Here is a 20,949-nt window from a genome sequence, read left to right as displayed (position 1 = left end):
CACTGCACTCCAGTCTGGGCGACAGAGTGAGACTCCAACTAAAAAAAAGAAAAAGAAAAACTGGCATAAAGATATATATAATGAAGAAAACAGTTTCACGGGCATGAGTTGTAGCTCATGCCTGTAATCACAGTACTTTGGGACGCCACGGCTGGAGGACTGCCTGTGTCCAGGAATTCGAGATCAGCCTGGACAACGTCTCTACAATAAATCAAAAAATTAGCCAGGCATGGTGGCACATGCCTATAGTTCCGGCTACTTCGAAGACTGAGGCGGAAGGCTCGCCTGAGCCCAGCAGGTCAAGAATGGAGGCTGTGATCGTGCCACTGCACTCCAGCCTGGCCAACAAGAGAGAATCTGACTCAAAATATATATATATATACTTTTTAATTTTTTAAAATTTCACAGATCTATCTGTGGTTATTCCAGGGGATCCATTTCAAGTAGTACTCAGGGAAAAGTTTTTTCACTTTTTAAATTACTCACTGGATTTTTGAAATGCTGAATAAAAATTACTCAAAGATTAAAAATTTATTACACATAGGCATATTACTTTTTATCAAAGAAATTTATTTGCATGTAAATAAACAGATTCTTTTGTAATTTTTGGGGAAAAAATCCCACAACAGATTTTGTCTACTTTCAAAAAAATGAAAACCCCCAAATATTTACAGAACGGCCATACACACAGAAAATCAAATTTGAAAGTATTTTTTGTAAAAACACCCTCCCCAACTGCTCCTGATGTACATTTTTAAAATCAAATTTAAGGCTCAGCTTACAGCTGAGCATGTTTCCCAACCAAGCTTCCAAGATGTTAAGTGCTTCCTGCCCCTCCAAAAACTAACTCAATGATAGAAATAATTGGGGGGTAGGGGAGAGATAGAAATTTTTTAAAAAAGAGATCACCCAGGGTTTGTAAATTACGTTTCCTATACTGACATTTACTTTAAGTGACTCAAGTAGAGTCAAGTCATAAGATACTGTATGACTCACTGGCTCCCTAAAAGGGTTTCTTTTGAGAATTCGTATTGCTGCACTTAATTTTCAGGCCTAGGCCTGAAGAAAATCCTTTCAAGAGTCAACAACCTCAAACCTAGTTTTGGCAATTATATCCTGTTTTGGTTTTTCCCCCATCTAAAATACTTGTTTTAAGACACATTTATTTTTGAACCTGAAATCTTCATGTACATCAGAGCAGGTTTTGACCAAGAACCCCTAACATGAAGCCAAAAGACAGAAGAGGAATCAGGTCAAACTGAGAATACATAAGACACCAGCAGCAGAAGACAGGTAGAAGTTGACTTCATGTCCTTTCCGTCTTTTGGAACAGGAGAATGAGTACACCTAGACAGGAGAGAGGTGTCCCAGGCTTGATTTATTCTGCTTCTTCTCCTCCACCCTGTGGAGAAATGCAGTGCTCCCTGGTTCTCGGGCAGGGTGAAGCAGTTTAGCCCCGGCTCCCTGTTAAGCAAGTTCAGATGCTGGGTCAGTGTGGGGGTGTGCCCATCGACAATTCAGGGGCTTATCCTTCATCCAGATCCTAACTCGGGATTCTTTGATCTGGGATGAAGACAGAAAAAGAGAAAAAGCTTCCCAGTTTACTCATTTTGGTAGTTGTTGGCTCTGCTTGGGGGAGCTGAGCCCCTGATACTTTGCAGTACATTACCCATAAGACTATCCCCACCCAGAGCAAATTTTAAAACCATGTAACTTTTTTTTTTTTCCTGCAGAAACCAATGGGATAGGATTCAAAACTAGGTGACAAACTTGTGAGAAATCCAACCTGGTTGTATGTCTGAGAGGCTGCTACTGTATCAGCATCACAAGATAAAGCACTCTGGTATCACCTTGCCCATGTCCTCCTTAGTGCCACCCAAGACATTTGACTCTGATACGGTAACCGATAGCTTTTCTTGCTCCACTTTGCAATGTTTCGTTTCCTACTTCTTATTACCTTGGGACACAAAAAGTGGCAGAGTTGTTGAGAGCTGATGACCAGAAAAAGGAGAACACTAGAGGAAATGAGAGACAGTCAGGAAACAAGCCAAAGCTGATTTTCCAACTCTATGCTAACTCCAACCTGCAGAAAGAGCTGAATATAGAAATCTTCTTCCATATCTGATGAAGTAACTCCACTTATGACACATACACACAGGAATCACCTGGCTTTTTTTTTTTTAAACCCAGAAGAGTTGTGCTGGGGACCATGCCCCATCCTGCTGATACAGATCCTGAATGGAATCATCAGGAATGGCACAGTGCAGGTGTCAAAATCAAAGTAAGGCTGCAGAATTTTGAGAGGACCCTCCAAATACTGAGAATTCTGTTGCACTCAAAATGGTCTCCTGGATCTCTATATTTATAAGAAGGGCTTCTTATGGATGTCCTCCAGAATCCAGACTCAGACCTGTTTCTCCAAAAAGGTCCAATTGTGTTGCTACATAGTAGCAAGGGTTTATCTTCATGCTTACCTAGCATTCCAGGCCCCCATTACTTCAAGTGAGCTTGAAATTGTTTTAAGTGAACTATGGCTGCGAATTTTTTACTGTTTTATCTCAGGGAGCATACAGTGGAGTGATTAGTCTGGACTCCTCCTCCTTGTGATAAAGAGAAATAAGGAGCCCAGCTCTTAGGAATGGCATCTGTTCTCCTGCAAACAAAATGCTGGGATGTGAACTTTTGGCACATTGTGGAAACAGGAGAACTATTAATTCTGTAATGGTTTTCATGCCACTAGGCCAGGAAGGCTGTACCACACACACTAAACCTTCCTCATCTGAAAACATGTTTACATCCCCAAAAGCCACCCTAGCTTTTTAAAGGAAAAAGAGATTACAAATCAATGCCTCCACAGAGAGGTTATCTCCTAATATTCCTATGATGTCTGAACCCTATGAAAAACAACCTAAAATAAAAATATCATTTTGTTTTTTCTACTTAACTCCAAAGGTGGGCTCTGTCTGCTTCAGCTTGATACTATAGTACCAGCACAAGCTACAAGCTCCCCACCACCAAACAGGCCTTGTTCATCAGCCTGCCATCACTTTGAACCCTAAACCTCATAGATTTAGAAACACTGTATAAAAACAAAGGGTTGAAATATTACAAATAAATAGCTAAAATAATTTTCCCTTCCCCAATCACTCCTAAGAAACAGACACCAAACATTACTTAAGTGTCCAAAATGACCAAAGTCCTTCATTTGCCCATGCCTCAAATGGACAACTATCCAAACAAAGGTGAACAGCCTTCATGCAAATGCATCAAGGAATGTATTGCTTTTTCATTTTCTGCCCAGCCCTTCATATACATGCATTAAAATGAGTTTAAAACATGGCCTAAAAATGGAAAAAGGGAGAAGAAAATATATATGAATATTTCCCACAAAACTTTCCCACCCTTCCCTCTCCCTGTGCCCCTCCCACCACCCTCCCTTTCTTAAACAAGAATTGTAACTTCTGGTAAAGGAACAAGGAATTCTCTGTAACCAGAATTAAACCCTGTGGTCTCTGTAGTAGGGTCTGGATATGCCTTTTCTAAATTCACCCAGCTCAGTGTCAAAGCCATGCCATTCAGAATTCTTATACACAGATGAGACCTGACTCAACCCTTATGTTGGTTTGCCTATAAATTTATCGATAGTTTTTTTCCTCAGGCCATGTTTGTCTGAGAAAATAAGGTTCCTAATTGCCAATCAGGGCCACATCCATAAGGTCATCATCTTCCTCCCCAATCATAAAGTCAGGACTAAGCCTTGAGGGCCTGTCTGCAGATAAGATTGTGTTACTTGTCATAGACAAGGACTGGTCTGAAGAGATGGGCGATTTAGACCAACTCTCTGGTTTGATGCTATGAGATTTTTTCTTGTCTCGCTCTTTGTCTCGGTCCCGGTCCCGATCTTTGTCCTTTACTTTCTTTTTTTCCTTTTTGTGCTTCTTATGCTTTTCTGTGCTGTATTCTGGAAGTGGTCGGATGCCATCATCTGAGCTGGGACTGTTCTGGTAAGATTTCTCTGCTATGGAGGAGCCTGACTCACTTTCACTGTCCAGATTCTGGGGGGTATATGCTGGTGACTTACTATGGCTGGGAGAGCCACGCTCATGCTTTGGAGTGGAACCACTGATGAGTGGAGAGCCATAGTTTTTGGAAGAGGCCATCTGAGGCCTGAGCCCTTCTCCACTACTTTCCCCAGGTTTCTGCAAAGTCACTTTGGCTTTAATGCTAGGGGAGCCGCCATCATGCTTGCTAATGATGATTTTTGCCACACCTGTGCTCCCTACATTTTTTGACTCTGAAGTCTTCTTAGAATCCACTGAGCTACCCGAGGCTGAAACCTTTGATTTGTCTTTATCACTTTTCTCACGCTTGCTCTGGAATTCTCCTCCTGACACGTTATGTTTGGAGGACATGGGATGGCTAGAATTTGCGCTCACCCCCATCTGGCCGTCCATTGGGTCTTCACCCCCAGGGCCACTGGTGACTACCCCATGCTTCAGTTTATCTATTACAGCTGTCAAGGACGGCTTCTTATTTCTGCTGGGAGATTTCCCTTTGGAACTCCCATGCTGGTTTTGAGATGACATGGAAGAGCCACTTGAGGCAAAGGAGGAAGAAGATGCTGTACAAGAATTAGATGATGGGGGAGTTTTCTGGGACAATGAGCCTGAGGATCCTAACCCTGAAGATGACTTCATGCCAGAGCTTGAACTAGTTCCAGACATATGAGAACCACCAGAACCTGAACTGATAGGGGACTTGGCTTTAGAGGATGGGGGAGTTCCAGGAACAGGCTTCATTGGAGAGGCAAGCTTATCGGAGCCTCCAGGTGGCCTTGAATGAGAAGGGGATATGTTTGGTTTACTTAAAGGATTCATAAGTGATGATGGCTTCCCTTGAGGTTTCATCTTGGTGCTGCTGGAGCCACTGCTCAGTCCATGCTTGGTAATGGGAGAGGAGCCTGGCTTGCCCCCACACTGGGATGAATTTTTGGACTGGCTAGATCCAGAAGACCCTTGGCTAGAATACATACTGCTACTTAACTTGGAACTTGATGAGCCTTCTGATTTACTGCTTTTCATTTTGCCTGAAGTGGAAGCAGAAGATGAGGAAGAGGAAGAGGAAGAATGACTATGGTGGCTTTTGCTGCCTGAGGAAGACACAGAACCACTGCTGGTATACTGACTATGAGAGGAGGGCTTGCCCACCATGACTGTCCCCTTAGGGATCTGAATGGTGATTTTGGGAATGGGTGGGGTAGCAACACCTGGGGGAGTCTGAGATCTTCCTGAACTGCCTGGAGATTTGGATCCACCTGTACTGGTAGGTGGGGTGAAAGGTCGGTTAGAAGAACTGTGAGATGGAGACTTTCCCTCAGTGTCTGCCTTCTTCCGTTTTGGAGGCTTATCTTTGCTTTTCCCATCATTAGAAGGGGTCCGACTGCGCTTCCCGGGCTTGCTGTCTAATCCTGGCCCTGACAGAGTACTATTACTAGTGCCATTGCCTTCCTTTACCCTCTTTTGAGTCTTTTCTTTCCCTAATTCCCCAGTGGTCACTAAAGGACTCTGACTACCACTGTGATGCTCCATAAGATCTGCAGAACCCAAAGCCTTACCACCTACTGATATAATACTGAAATCAACTGTGTCAGCTTGGCTATTGCCTTTAAACTTTGTTTCCCCATTATCACCTCCAAGCATTGGCACCCCCAAGGTATTCAGTGCCTGAGATGCAAATCCTTTGAAATCATCATTATCTCCACTTTGGCTGCTTTCATCAAAATATTCTTCTCCAAAACCACTTTGGCTCTGGCTGTTTAATAAATCAGGATTGAAATCTACTCCATCAGGAAAAAAATGATTGGTAGGAGAGTCACTACTGGGGCTTCCAGCAGCATCTGCAATAAGGTCAGCTGGATCTGTGTATGGATTTTCGTTATTGTTAGTCTGAAAGACATCAGAGTCAAAGAGGGTACTCTGAGAATGCCCAGAGCTTGAAGAATCTCGAACAGGGGTGCCAATGGGTGGGCAATCATCACTAGTGCTGGGAAGCTTAGAGGCTTCTTCTGCAATATCTGAAAGGATATCAGTTACATCTGGGCCAATGCTGTCTGAACTGGATAATCGGACCATCCTTTGAATACTAGGTTGAGGGTGAGGTACTGGTTGTGGGTAAGTTGTCGGGGGAGTGCTACACTGGCTTGGAGCTGGAGTGATGTGTGGCGTATCCAGTGTGTCAGCTGTCATGTTGACATCAAAGATAGGGTTCTGTGAATCAACATCCATCGAAAATAGCTCCCTCTGAAAGTCATCTTCAGTCTGGTGCTTAGGTTTGTCAGGTGGTAATCTTGATGACTTCTTCTTCTTGGTCTTGTTGCTCCCCGAGCACATTTCCATCCGGGGTGAGCCGGAAGAGGAGTTCTGCCTTTCTAAAGGGCTGCTTCCATAAAGGGTTGAGAAATCCTGGGCAGGATTATCTTTAAGAAGGTTCATGAGCATCGGGTGGTTCTTGGTGTTGCCGGCCATCGAAGAGACAGGTGGCGGCGTGTGATGAGGAGGGGTCGGACTCGAGCCAATGGTAGACCCCCCGTTCCCTGTGATTTGCAACAAACTGGTAAGAATTGGGTTCTGAGACACCTTGCTGAAGTCCTCCCCATGGCCCACCGACTCATGCCGATCTTTGATGCTCATGCTCATATTAAACAAGGTGGTAATGGGACCCCCCGGAAAGGTGTTGGTTGGTGTAGTGGTACCACTCATTGGGTTGTTGCCTGTGGTCATGCCATACCCTGGGCTGCTAGCCGGGGGCAGGTTCTTTTTCACCATGTCTTCAACTGTCTCTGCAATGAGCGACAGTGCTGGGGTGTCGGCCTGAATGGTTTCAGCTTTCCTCCGAATAGCCCTCATCGTCACAGGGATGGACATACATCTACAAGATAAGATGAAAACAAAGTTAATGCTGCACTAGCTGTGAGAGAAAATAATTTTTTTTTTTTTGAGTTGGAGTCTCACTCTGTCGCCCAGACTGGAGTGCAGTGGCCACTCCCGGCCACCGCAACCTCGACCTGCTGGGCTCCGGTGATCCTTCCGCCTCAGCCTTCCAAGTAGCTGGAACTACAGGCGCACGCTACCACGCCTGGCTAACTTTTGATTTATTGTCAAGATGAGGTCTCACCAAGTTGCCCAGGAGGGACTCGAACCCGCGGGCTCAGGCAATCCACTCACCTCAGCCTCCCAAAGCACTGGGATTACAGGCTGAGCCACCGAGCCCAGCACAAAAAAATCTCTTAACCCATTAAATTCTAAACCTCAATGGCTTAACTCAACCCAGAGCTACGGTGTTATGAAATATGTTGCTGCTGGTATGAAATCTTGTTTACCTTGTTTATTTTAAAGCAAAGCATTTTTAATCTTTCAAATTAATTTATATTTATAAACCTATGTTTGAAAACATTTGGCTCTAGAACATATGCCAGCAAAATTTCTCTTATGAAGCCAAACAGTAATGTTTTAGGCTTTGTAGGTCATACGATTTCTGTCCAACTACTCTGCCATCTCAGCTAGAAAACGGCTACAATTAAATGAAATACAGTGTTCCAATGACATTTATTTACAAAAAAGGCTGTCAACTACTTTAGAAAAATCTCAAAATTACATATTAATGTTTATGGGAAGCTGACTGGCTTAATTATCTTCCCACATACTGCCATTTAACATGTTATATCTGTTAACAAGTGGCAAAGAAGATAGGTGAAGAAAAAAATCTGTATCTTACTATAGCTTTCTCCCACCTTAAAGTACCCTAATGCCAGGCCTGAAGTTACCTACCTTACTTCCTATTACTCTACCTTACTTCCTATTATTATGATGTTTAAAAAAAAAAGCTGAGATCACTTTTGAATCTAAAAACAGAGAAGGGTGAATTCAAAGCAATGACTAACTGCCTTTCTCCTTTATTTTCAATTCACTGTAATACTGAAAACAACATTCTTCATACATCTCTTAATGGGACTCTGATGAAAAAGTGCTAGTGCTACCTCTGAACAACTTTGGCAATGAAGTCATCTGTGCAAATGAGTGCATCTGACAGCCCCTTGTAGAGTTTACAGCTCACATGTGTTGAGTCCTGCACATCCATTACCACTGAAAGACAAAATATATAGGATATATTTGGGATAGATGCAGCTTCTGATTTTCAAAAAAAGATGCAGGGACCAAACTGCACCCCAGAAAAAGGTGTTAGCCACCCTCACAACTCACCACACACCAGGGAGTCATTCACAGGATGCTGAAAAGATACACTGAAACGGGACTCTGAGAGGGGACACACTTCAAATTGGAGCAGCCCAGGGGAATCTAAAAGGCAAAGAAAGAAATCATAAAACAATCAAGCTACTATAAGACTTGAGACTAATAAATAATAATCCTTAAATACACAGAGTAGGCCGGGCTCAGTGGCTCAGCCTGTAATCCCAGCACTTTGGGAGGCCGAGGCAAGCAGATTGCCTGAGCCCGCAGGTTCGAGACCAGCCTGGGCAACTTGGCGAGACCTTGTCTCTACAGTAAAATAAAAAATAGCCAGGCGTGGTAGCACGCGTCTGTAGTTCCAGCTACTCGGAAGGCTGAGGCGGAAGGATCGCTGGAGCCCAGAAGGTTGACACTGGGATGGCCTTGAGCATGCGCGCCACTGCACTCCAGCCTGGGCGAAGGAGTGAGACCCCAACGCAAAAAAAAAAAAAACACAACACACAGAGTAAAATTCTTGATCTCTCTCCTTAGAAACTAAATCTCACACTTTTTTCACATACAAAAAACACTATGTCGTCCACAGATGATAGAAGGAATCTATCAGTTTATTACAAATCTCTCCAAAACAAAAAAGGAACTAAATATCCTATTTTATAAGATGAGTTGAATTGCTAAAATGTAAAAGACCTTGGCAGATATAAACACACTGCCTTAAAAGTAAATTCTGAAAATAAAAGCAGCCAAGAGGAGTGTCTCATTCTCTTTGATAAGCAGACATCCATAACCACTGCCATAAACCCTGCTTTTTATCTGTGTTTGCAGCTGTTAGTTGTGAAGCCCATAGTTTGGTAGCAGAGAGGTAGACGCTACAATCTAAAATGATATATTTGTGCCAAATACACATATATCTAGCTATCATCTTAGGTTCTTAAGCCAGACATATAGCAGACCAGACATAAGGATAATATACTTCTGTAGGAAAAAAACGTGTTCCTCTGTAAAATAAAATTCCTGTGTAACTACCCTGTGAAAACTAATTTTTAAATGTCCTGAAGCTATTCGGAGAACCCTCCTGGGCTTCAAACACAGGAAACAAGAAGGGCCACAAGTTTGCTTGCATATGCTCTAGGTCATTACTCCACTATCGAAAATGTCTCATTTCTAAAGCAATTCTTATTCCCATGAAAGATAGCTCCTGATTTACCCTCCCTGTTTCTTCTTGCCTACAATTTACATATGTATCACTGGAGCGCTTTACAATTAAAGTAAAAATTAACTGCTTAGCTAGAGCAGCCAAAATTTACACTGAAGCTTCTAATAGCCAACTGTGTATGAAAAACATCAGCATTCCAGAATCCCAAAAGAAAAAAACACAGGTCTCACCTATTAAAGCTATATGATTAAGTTCTCCAAATAATGAAGAGAGAATATATACTCAGGTCTAAAGCTGGGAAGCACTGTCCTAACAACCTAAAGTTTAGATATCAAGAAATCTAGCTAGGTGCAATGGCTCATGCCTGTCATCTAGCACTTTGGAAGGCAAAGGTGAGAGGACTGCCTAAGCCCAGGGGTCTGAGACCAGCTTTGGCAACATGACGAGACCTCTTCTCTACAATAAATCAAAAAATTAGCTGGGTGTGGTGGCACACACCTGTAGTCCCTGCTACATGGAAGACTGAGGTGGAAGGACTGCTTGAACCCAACAGATTGAGGTTGCAGCAGCCATGATTGTGCCACTGGACTCCAGCCTGGGCGTCAGAATGAGGCTCCAACTCAAAAAAAAAAAAAAAAAAAAAATCCTGTCTCCTACAGTATTCCAAGTTCTACCTTATATATGCGTGATACAAGGTACAGGCCCTAAAATACCCGATTACATTACTATGTTCAGAAACAGAGGTAAGAGTATTGCAAAAAATAGTGGTTTTATGCAACCAAATGCAGACTGATTCCATCAAAATCATCTGTGAAAATTAAACTAGATCCCCATCTTCCCACTGAAGTTCTAATTCAGTTCATCTAGGTGTGAAAACCAAGCATCAGTTTTATTATTTGTTTGAGTTGGGTTCAAGCATCTGCAGTTTGTTTGTTTATTTAGTTGAGCCAACATCTCACTCTCACCCAGGCTGGAGCGCAGTAGCATGATTCCAGCTCACCATACCCTTGACCTTTAGGCTCAAGCGAGTCTTTCACCTCAGCCTCCCAAGGAACTAGAGCTATAGGTGTGCGTTACCACACATGGCTAATTTTTAAAATTTTTTGCAAAGACAGGTCTTGCTATGTTGCCCAGCCTGGTATTGAACTCCTGTGCTCAAGCAGTCCTCTCTCCCCAGCCTCCTAAAGTGCTAGGATTACAAGTGTAAGCCACCACAACCAACCTAAGTTCTGTAGTTTTAAAAGTTCCACAGACACCTTGCACAGTGACTCATTGTGATACCAGTACTTTCGGAGGTGGAGGCGAGAAGCCCAGGGGCTTGAGATCAGCCTGGGCAACTTAGCAAGACCTCATCTTTACAATAAATCAAAAAATTAGCCAGGCATGGTGGCACATGCCTGTAGATCCAGGTGCTTAGAAGGCTGAGGCAGAAGGATCGCCTGAACCCCATAGGTTGAGGCTGCGGTAGCCATGAATGCGCCACTATACTGCAGTACAGGTAACAGAGTGAGACTCTGATTCAAACAATAAAATTTAAATAAATAAGTGTTCCACAAATGATTTGAATTGGTGACCAAATTAAACGAACCACTGGAATAGTCAGTTTCCATCTTCCCATAAGTATATCAAAGGAAAGGCAGTACCTTCTTTCAGAATAGTTCTTTTGACACAGCTTCCAATTAGGGTATTATAGGCCACTTGGTGTCTGATCAGATTTAGGATAATAGGAACTCGCCCAGGGTGCTGAAGGGTGATTTTGCTAACAAGGGTTCCCTGTAGACTTCGGCCATCTGGAAGAGGAGCATCCTTGTTGAGGAAATAGCAGTGCTGCTGACCTGGAAGAGCCTGGGCAAAAAGAACAAAGTTAATGAGTGCTATTCAGTTACCTGCTATATGCCAACCAAACTAGCCTAAAATAAATCTACTCCTCAAAAAAAAGCAGGAAAGTCATGGGGAATGATACAAAAACTCCACAGAGAATTCTTTGGTTATCGGATACTACAAATGCCAATCAGGCTGTGCTCTGCAGGCTCATTCCAGCATTTTGAGGCCAAGGCAAAGGATCACTTGAGGTCAGGAATTTGAGACCAGCCTGAACAACGTAGTAAGACCCTGTCTATACCAAAAAAAAAAAAAATTGCTGGGCATGGTGGTATATACCTGTAGTCCCAGCTACTGGGGAGGCTGACTTGGAGGATCACTTGAACACAGGAATATGAGATTGCAGTGTGCTATGATTGTACCATGGCACTCCAGACTGGACAACAAACCAAGACCCTTTCTCTAAAAAAATAAAGTAATAAATAAATTCTTTAAATTGCCAATTACTCATTTGTCTGAAAAAAATCCTTTTAACTAAATGTTCTATGCTAATGGTTTCCTAACCCAACTAACATAAAAATTACCTCAGGAATCAGTATTAAAGAGGTACCTAAACCATAAGTACAAAATCTCTATTTTTTAAAAAATACCTATATAATTATAATATAGCCAGAATTTGGGAACTACTACTTTAGGCTATTGTCTAACATTCAGGTAAATTCAAGCACATATGAGATTTTGGAACCTTCTACAATTTATTAATTTCAGCACTCTCTTCTCCATAAGTGCCTGGAGGACCTGTGCAGATTATAAGCTTATAGCACTTGAAAGAATTAAACAATAAAAACTTGTGGCCAGGCATGGTGGCTCACGCCTGTAATCCTAACACTTTGGGAGACACAGGCGAGAGGACTGCCTGAGCCCAGTTCGAGACCCGTCTGATCGACTTGACAAGAACTTGCCTCTATAATAAATCAAAAAATTAGCCAGGCGTGGTGGCACATGCCTATAGTTCCAGCTACTTGAAAGGCTGAGGCGAAGGATTGCCTGAGCCCATCAGGTCAAGGTAGCCGTGAGCATGCCAGAGCACTCCAACCTGAGTTCGACTCAAAAAAAAAAAAAAAAAAAAGACATACAATTGTAAAAGTTCAAAATACCAGTAAGTCGTTCATCTAAAATTTCAACAAAGAGATCTGCATTGGCCGGGCTCAATGGTTCAGCCTGTAATCCCAGCACTTTGGGAGGCTGAAGTAAGTGTATTGCCTAGCCTGCAGGATCGAGACCAACCTGGGCAACTTGATGAGACCTCATCTCTACAATAAAAATAAAAAATTAGCCGGGTGTGGTAGCACACACCTGTAGTTCTGGCTACTTGGAAGGCTGAGGCAGAAGGATGGCCAGAACCCAGCAGGTCAACGTCGGGGTAGCCAATTTCTTGTCTTACTAAGAAAACAGAACATGACCGAATAGTCCTAAAGAAAGTTATCTACCTTCAATAACACTATAAAGATTCTGATCTTGGGTCCGAACATAACCTATAATATTCTAGCTCCATAGGGTCTTACTTACAGCATAAAATCGCATGTTGTGATTCAAAGGTATGGGGTCAGGGTCCTTTGATAGCTCAAACTGAGTGATCAGTTCATAGAGGGGTACATAAGTTGGTTGAGTTTCAAACAATGGAATTCCTAGAAAAACAAGGATCAATATAATGATCACATTAATATCAAAACATTGACAGCTGTTTCTCCTTCATTATTTCTACATTAATTCACCCATTTATTTAAAAAGTAAGTACTAGCCGGGCTCGGTGGCTCAGCCTGTAATCTCGCGCCTTTGGGAGGCTGAGGTGAGTGGATTGCCTGAGCCCGTGGGTTCGAGACCCGCCTGGGCAGTGAGACCTCATCTCTACAATAAATCAAAAAATCAGCCGGGCGTGGTAGCGCACGCCTGTAGTTCTGGCTACTTGGAAGGCTGAGGCAGAAGGATCGCCGAAGCCCAGTGGGTTGAGGCTGCGGTGGCCGGGAGCGGCCACTGCACTCCAGTCTGGGCGAGAGAGTGAGACTCCAACTCAAAAAAAAAAAAAAAAGAGAAAAAGTAAGTACTAAGCAAGTACTAAGCTTTTAATAGTACAAAGTTCAAAACATCTATACCCAGCAATACATCTTTGAAGCCCACATGACTGAAACAGGCTAAGATAATCTGATTTTAAATTTCCCCTTTCACATTTATAACAAGTGAGTATAAGTCTCCTGATGCTAAAAACTCACCTGTGCAGTTCTGCAGTTTCTGAACAAATGCTCTCGATACTGGGATTGGCTGGGGAAATTTCAGGAAGAAACAGGCAGGAAGATCAACACTGTTGGCACTGGTGATTGAAGAGAAGGAAGGGGTCCTTCAAAAAGGAGAGGGGGAAAGGGTTAGATTTTAACTTGAAAATGAACAATGAAGACATCTTTAGACATGTATATATCACATAAATACACACTTAAAAATGTTATCAAAAGCTCACTCTTTTGATAAATTCCTTTCCCCATTTCCAAAACATGTTATCATCTGTTAATGCTGTAGCATATAATCGAACATTTATCCTGAGGCATGTTCTCCAGTTCGTGCTCCAATATAACTCCAAATCAACAAGAGATAAAAGGGGACACTTATTAAACCAGCAGATTTAGCACAGTTCTCTTCATTTTCTCTCAATGTAGAGAGTGTATATTCTACAAGAAGACTTGAGAGGAACATTCAAACAGATATTAAACAAAAAAAGAAAATAATGGATAAAACAAAAAGCCAACCCCTAGAAATTCAAGTGGGGAGAAGAGTCATGTGAAATACTTGGTCTATACTGGGCTTGAAGTTAAAAAACTGACTTTGTTACTCTAAAATTATATTTAACTTACCACTTGTTGTCAATTGGATGTGACCCCATAATTAACGGTGCAATTGGAAGTTTGTACATAGCAGATGTTCCTTCAATTGTCACTGATGCATTCATGCCCAAAGATCGAGGAACTGGGAATAAGAAAGAGGCATTCTTCAAAATAACATAAATTATGGAGATCACCATTTTTTTAAAAAGATTAACTTCTAAATTATTTGTGGGCCATCATTTATCAGATACTGTAATTCCATGTAACTTTAAAATGCTGGATGCTACCTTTCTAAATAACCATTCTCTTTCTCTCACTAAGTAAAACAAAACACCAAAAAAATGCAGTCCTAGGGAAAAAATTTTGAATGACTCATTACCAATATTTACTTAGTTTCTCCAATTCAGGATGCATTTAAGTAGGATTATAATTATGAGATGGATTCATCAGTGAAGTTACAAAGGGACCAAATGAGGTATTAAGGCTATTTCTCATCATCTTGTTGTATTAACTGCAAAAAGAAAATAACATCCATTACTGTATTCTTTAGTTCAGAAGACTAAATTCTTCACCTTTTTTTTTTGAGTTGGAGTCTCACTGTCGCCCAGACTGGAGTGCAGTGGCCACTTCCGGCCACCACAGCCTCAACCTGCTGGGCTCCAGCAATCCTTCCGCCTCAGCCCTCCAAGTAGCTGGAACTACAGATGCACGCTACCATGCCCGGCTCATTTTTTGATTTATTGTAGAAATGAGGTCTTGCCTGCCCAGGAGGGTCTCGAACCCGCGGGGTCAGGCAATCCACTCACCTCAGCCTCCCAAAGGCGTGGGATTACAGGCTGAGCCACCAAGCCCGGCTTTTTTTTTTTTTTGTTAATTGCACATCACTCCTTTATTATACTGATCTGTAAAGACATAGTACAGTTATGCTCAGAATGAACACAGCCCGAGGCAGGGCAAGCAACTAGAACATGATTCAGAAGCCAGTCAGTGACAGACACACCTGGACGTGATGAGGCCACTCACCAGCCAAGGAAAGGCTCAACACCCAGCAAGCAGTTCAACCCCTCAGGGCCAAGACTGAACCCGTGTTGGTGCAAGGAATGGTTTGTTCTGAGACCACATATGGGACTATTCCCACCACCACTAGAAGCCCCAGAAGGATTTTGTTTTGTATTATTTATACATATTTTTTGTAAAAGTAAATGCAACACATAGACTTGCTTCAGGATTGATCCCAAACTACTGGAGCCAGAATCTCTGGGACCAGGGAGGAAAGGATTGCTTCTGAACTGCTGTGCAGATCACACTCTTCTGCACTGGAATGACTGCAGCCCCAGCAGGTCCCCTGAGCAGCAAACAGGCCTGGCTCCTGGGAGCAGAGGTTCTCTCGCTTCTCCTCACTGGACACGCCTCGGCATCGCTCTTCCCTGTCCCCGACTCAAACAGGTCCCCAAAAGACAGGGGCTACCAGGCAATGCATGGCCAGGAAGAGCCTTCCCTCGTCCAGGACCGAGAGCCAGGCCCCAGAGGTGCAGTTCCCACTAGACCGTATGAAGGGAGTGGGTACAGGAGACCGATGGCTAACATGACAGTGGGAACCACCGGCCCCCTCTCCAGCTACAGCTCAGGACGCTACAGACTTGGTCAGTGGGATGGGGCGGAATGGAGGGGAAGGAGAGAGGGGAGGGAGGTGCCTGGATGGTCGTTGCTGGTGGCCCTCACTTTTTGGCCTTGTACTGGGTGGTAACAGCTTCCATGGCTTTGCACACGGTCTCCTCGTCCCCCAGGAACTGCATGGGCTTGATGGGGATCAAGGTCTTGTCCAACTCATACACGATGGGCATCCCAGTCGGCAGGTTCAGCTCCATGATTGCCTCTTCAGAGACACCTTCCAAGTGCTTGACAATGGCCCGGAGGCTGTTGCCATGCGCCCCGATCAGTACCCACTTGCCCTCCTTGATCTGGGGAATGCTTTCCTCATTCCAAAAGGGCAGCACTCTGGCAATGGTGTCCTTCAGACTCTTACAGGAGGGTAGCTGGTCTTCAGTGAGGTCTGCGTACCTACGATCCTTGCTGATGTTACCATAGAAGGGGAGGTCAAGCTCCATGGGCGGCAGCACGTCGTAGGAACGCCTCCAGATCTTCACCTGGGTCTCACTGTGCTTGGCGGTGGTCTCCGCCTTGCTGAGGTCCCTCAGCCCCCCATAGTGGCACTCATTGAGGCACCACAGCCTCACGACCGGGCAGTCATATCCGGTCGATGATGTCCAGCATCGTCCAAAATCTACGGATGGCTTGCTTCCACACAGAGGTGAAGCAGATGTCGGACACATAGCCAGCGTCTCGCAGCGCCTGCCCACCATGCTTTACCTCCTCGTGGCCCCCCAGGCTCTGGTCAATGTGGTACCAGCGGATGAAGCGGTTCTCCAGGTTCCAGGCACTGTCACTATGCAGGATCAGCACCAGCTTGTAGGAGGACATGGCGGCGGGCAGGGGACGTGGAGTCAGCTCACTTTTCTTTTATTTTGTTTTTTTTTGAGTTGGAGTCTCACTCGGTCGCCCAGACTGGAGTGCAGTGGCTGCTCCCAGCCACTGCAGCCTCGCCTGCTGGGCTCCAGCGATCCTTCCGCCTCAGCCTTCTGAGTAGCCGGAATTACAGGCATGTGCTACCACGCCCGGATGATTTTTTTGATTTATTGTAGAGATGAGGTCTCGCTGCCCAGGAGGGTCTCGAACCCACAGGCTCAGGCAATCCACTCACCTCAGCCTCCCAAAGTGCTGGGATTACAGGCTGAGCCACCGAGCCCGGCTTCATGTTTCTTTAAGAGACAGCGTCTCTCTATGTTGTCCAGGCTGGAGTGGAGTGACTATTCAGAGGCATGATCATAGCCCACTACAGCCTTGAACTCCCGGCTCAAGGAATCCTCCTGCCGCAGCCTCCAGAGTAGCTGAGACTACAGGCACACACCAACGCACTCAGCCTTCTTCGCCTGATTCAGGTAAGATGGTTTACATCTCTTGATTCACTCATTTACTTCTTTATTCAAAAGTAGTTATTTAGCTCCTATAATGTATGTGTGTGCATAGGTGTATGTGTGTATATATATATGTACATGTGTATGGATACATTTATGTGTGTATGAGGTATTAATGTGTATCAGGTGTAAATGATAAGGACAGCAAACTCATCACAGAATAGCAAACCAGAAATTAAAGGCAGGTTTGGCATTCAAATTTTTAACATATTTTTGAAACACTAAACAAACCATCAGCTGCTTTATACTTAAAGTCTTACCATTATTCTCATGTAAAATAATGGGCGATGAAGTCTTATCGTCCAGCAGGTCAGAAGGAGAGGCATAGTACTTCAAGTTCATTAAATGACCTATGAAAATAAAACTCACTACTGTATCTTTATCAGGTAAATTCCAAACAAAAACATTCACATTTTCATAAAGTGTTCAAGAAAATAATTTTATTTTATTTTTTATTTTTTATTTTTTTGAGTTGGAGTCTCACTCAGTCACCCAGACTGGAGTGCAGTGTCCACTTCTGGCCACAGCAGCCTCGACCTGCTGGGCTCCGGTGATCCTTCCGCCTCAGCCTTCCAAGTTGCTGGAATTACAGGCACGTGCTACCACGCCCGGCTAATTTTTTTATTTATTGTAGAGATGAGACCTCGCCTGCCCAGGCGGGTCTTGAACCTGCAGGCTCAGGCAGTCCACTCACCTCAGCCCCCCCAAAGGCGCGGGATTACAGGCTGAGTCACCGAGCCCAGCTAAGAAAATAATTTTAAATATATGCAAAGTCATGCTCCAAAGCTGCATATGAAATATGACAGAGGAAGCCGGGCTCGGTGGCTCAGCCTGTAATCCTGCTCTTTGGGAGGCTGAGGTGAATAGACTGCATGAGCCCGCGGGTTCCAGACCCGCCTGGGCAACTTGGCGAGACCTCATCTCTACAATGAAATCAAAAAATTAGCCAGGCATGGTAGCGCGCGCCTGTAGTTCCAGCTACTTAGAAGGCTTGAGGCGGAAGGATCGCCGGAGCCCAGCAGGTCAAGGCTGCAGTGGCTGGAAGCGGCCACTGCACTCCAGTCTGGGCGACAGAGTGAGACTCCAACTCAAAAAAAGAAATATGACAGAAGACTAAGTACTGATCCTGGGAATAACAATTTACTTCACACAATTGAAATAAGAAAAGACTGGGGAAGGGCAGGTACTGACACCTTAGAAATCATAACATAATATTCAAATGACTAGTAATTTCCTCCCTCTGCTTATATCTTTATAAACTCAAGGTGAAATTAAAAGTAATAACCCCTTAATTTAAATTAAACTTTTTTCTAAATAAGCAAAATAGGATCACGTACCCCCACTCCTTGGTGTGAGATAGCCGACACTTCCATGGAGAATCTTATCCAAGGGACCAGCGTTAGTTGCTTTCCTGCAAGACAAAAAAGCTGTTTGTTTATATTTAATCTTTGATGATGTTGGTACATAGTGTGATACTAGGTTTAGCTCTTACAAGTCTTATAATACTATCCTAATGCCTCTGTCCTATAATTTGGTATAAAGCAAGTGAATTTCACCTTCACATAAAGGGATTATTTCCATATAAAAACACTAGTATATAAAATGGTGAACAAAAATTTAAAATAGACTATTATTTATCAAATAGGAGTCAAAGTTTGACAAGTCAAGAGATAAAACCTATGGAATACCAACCAACAAGTTAGTGATACTCATACTCAGAGATCAAATGCAATGATCATTTGGGAAGGGAAAGGAGATGGTCAAGATGTATTATACGGGTTTAATAAAATAGGACCCCAGGTCAGGTGCAGTGGTTCACGCTTATAATCCCAGCACTTTGGGAGGTGAAGGCGAGAGGATACCCTGAGGCCGGGGATTCGAGACCAGTCTGGACAACTTGGTGAGACCTCACCTCTACAATAGATCAAAATAATCAATCAGGTGTAGTGGTGTGTGCCTGTAGTTCCAGCTACCTGGAAGGCTGAAATGGAAGGATTGCTAGAGCCTAGCACATCAAGGCTGTGGTGGCCAGAAGCATGCCACTGCACTCCAGTCAGGGTGAACAGAATGAGACTCCAACTCAAACATAAAATAAAATAAAAATAATAAAATAGGACCCCAGTCCTCTAGCAGAAAAACTCAGAGGGTCACATAGCACTGATGTGTTAGCAATCTTACCAGTACATAATAGCCATTTTGGAAAGATCTTGTTCTAAGGATTGGAGAGCCAAGTACATCTTAGTCTTCAGTTTGCTGGGAAGTAGATGAGAAAAATATACATTAAGTAGTTGAAAAATACACATATATACACAAACATTGACATAGAAAGCCCAGGGGCAAGTCTGTATTAGAGGCAACAAAAAAAATTTTTTTTTTTTTTTTTTTTTTGAGTTGGAGTCTCACTCTGTTGCCCAGACTGGAGTGCAATGGCCCCTCCCAGCCACCACAGCCTCAAACTATTGGGCTCCAGCAATCCTTCCGCCTCAGATTTCCAGGTAGCTGGAACTACAGGCGTGTGCTACCATGCCTGGCTCATTTTTTTATTTTATTGTAGAGATGAGGTCTCGCCAAGTTGCCCAGGCGGGTCTCGAACCCGCAGGCTCAGGCCATCCACTCACCTCAGCCTCCCAAAGGCGCGGGATTACAGGCTGAGCCACCGAGCCCGGCTACAAAAAAAATTTTAACAGTAATTTTCATCAGTATTAAAGCTTATGTTTAACACTATCACAGCTTATTTTTATTTGTGTTTAAAAAAGTCAAGCAGGTAAATGGAATCCCAGGTAGGTTAAAAATAAAAGTGACAAGTCAGTTCCACAACAACTCATTCCTTTCAGCCTGGAAATCAGTATTTGACATCTCAAGGGTTACAGTCTGCCTTCTAGCATTGCAATCTGTTAGTGGAGACACTGCCTATTTAAAATACGCTTAAAGCAGCCAGGCGTGGTAGTGCACGCCTGTAATTCCGGCTACTCAGAAGGCTGAGGCGGAAGGATCGCCGGAGCCCAGCAGGTTGAGGCTGCGGTGGCTGGGAGCGGCCACTGCACTGCAGTCTGGGCGACAGTGATACTCCAACTCAAAAAAAAATTAAAAAAAAGGAAAAAAAATAAAATAAAGCACGTTTAAAGGACAAAGTTGAACTCTGAGCTATAGATTGCAACATGAGTAGAAATCGTGAATGACATTCAGCAGAAGAGTTGACAAACTTCTGACTATGAAATGACATAGATTTACACTGATTTTTCCAAAAAGCAAAAAATAAAAATACTTACTTGTCACCTGGAAGGTTATACAGATTAACAAGGCCCTTAAGATGCTTAGAAAATTCATCAAAATTTTTTTCCCTGTAGGGAGTTTGAGAAAGAAAGGAAAGGAAGAAGAAAAAAACATACAATTACTACTCAATATTATATCAAAGTGCCAAAAAAGCATGGCTATATAAAACAGCTTTTAGCCAGGTGTGGCAGCTCATGCCTATAATCCCAACAATTTGGGAGGCTGTAGAGGATTACCTGAGCTCAGGGGTTCAATACCAGCCTAAGCAATATGATGAGACCTCATCTCTACAATTCATCAAAAATTAGCCAGGTGTGGTGGCACACATCTGTGGTTTCAGCTACTTCGAAGGCTGAAGCAGGCTGAGGTGGCTGTGATCTTGCCACTGCACTCCAGCCTGGACAACAGAGTGAGACTCCGACTCAAAAAAAAAACCTGACTTTAATAATTTCTTTTATGCCAGGCTCGGTGGCTCAGCCTGTAATCCCGCGCCTTTGAGAGGCTGAGGTGAGTGAATTGCCTGAGCCCGCGGGTTCGAGACCCGCCTG

At 43.6% G+C, this 20,949-nt stretch overlaps 2 protein-coding genes across 5 annotated transcripts in view; both read right to left on the bottom strand.

Annotated features, from left to right (window-relative positions):
- Nucleotides 1–549: 549 nt before the first annotated feature.
- Nucleotides 550–20,949, bottom strand: part of MED1 (mediator complex subunit 1) — a 37,931-nt gene continuing 17,531 nt past the window's right edge. For all 4 annotated transcript variants that reach the window (XM_008060602.1, XM_021713673.1, XM_021713671.1 and 1 more), the window contains 11 exons: nt 20,398–20,469; nt 19,307–19,381; nt 18,466–18,539; nt 17,389–17,478; nt 14,124–14,235; nt 13,491–13,615; nt 12,790–12,908; nt 11,043–11,244; nt 8,259–8,354; nt 8,036–8,141; nt 550–6,927 (listed from right to left, as the gene is read on the bottom strand). In XM_008060602.1, coding sequence (XP_008058793.1) covers nt 3,687–6,927; nt 8,036–8,141; nt 8,259–8,354; nt 11,043–11,244; nt 12,790–12,908; nt 13,491–13,615; nt 14,124–14,235; nt 17,389–17,478; nt 18,466–18,539; nt 19,307–19,381; nt 20,398–20,469 — 4,312 coding nt within the window. In that variant the 3' untranslated portion in view covers nt 550–3,686. The remainder of the gene's footprint in view (nt 6,928–8,035; nt 8,142–8,258; nt 8,355–11,042; nt 11,245–12,789; nt 12,909–13,490; nt 13,616–14,123; nt 14,236–17,388; nt 17,479–18,465; nt 18,540–19,306; nt 19,382–20,397; nt 20,470–20,949) is intronic.
- On the bottom strand, nt 15,812–16,574 carry LOC103262926 (phosphoglycerate mutase 1-like). Its single transcript, XM_008060601.1, is given in 2 exon segments — nt 15,812–16,336; nt 16,338–16,574. Coding segments are annotated over 2 exon segments (762 nt in total).

Source organism: Carlito syrichta, unplaced genomic scaffold (genome assembly GCF_000164805.1).
Source record: "Carlito syrichta isolate Samal-C Ts95f unplaced genomic scaffold, Tarsius_syrichta-2.0.1 Scaffold304662, whole genome shotgun sequence".
Lineage (NCBI taxonomy): Eukaryota > Metazoa > Chordata > Mammalia > Primates > Tarsiidae > Carlito > Carlito syrichta.
The sequence above is the reverse complement of the archived record's forward strand: the minus strand, read 5'-3'. Positions and strand labels throughout refer to the sequence as shown.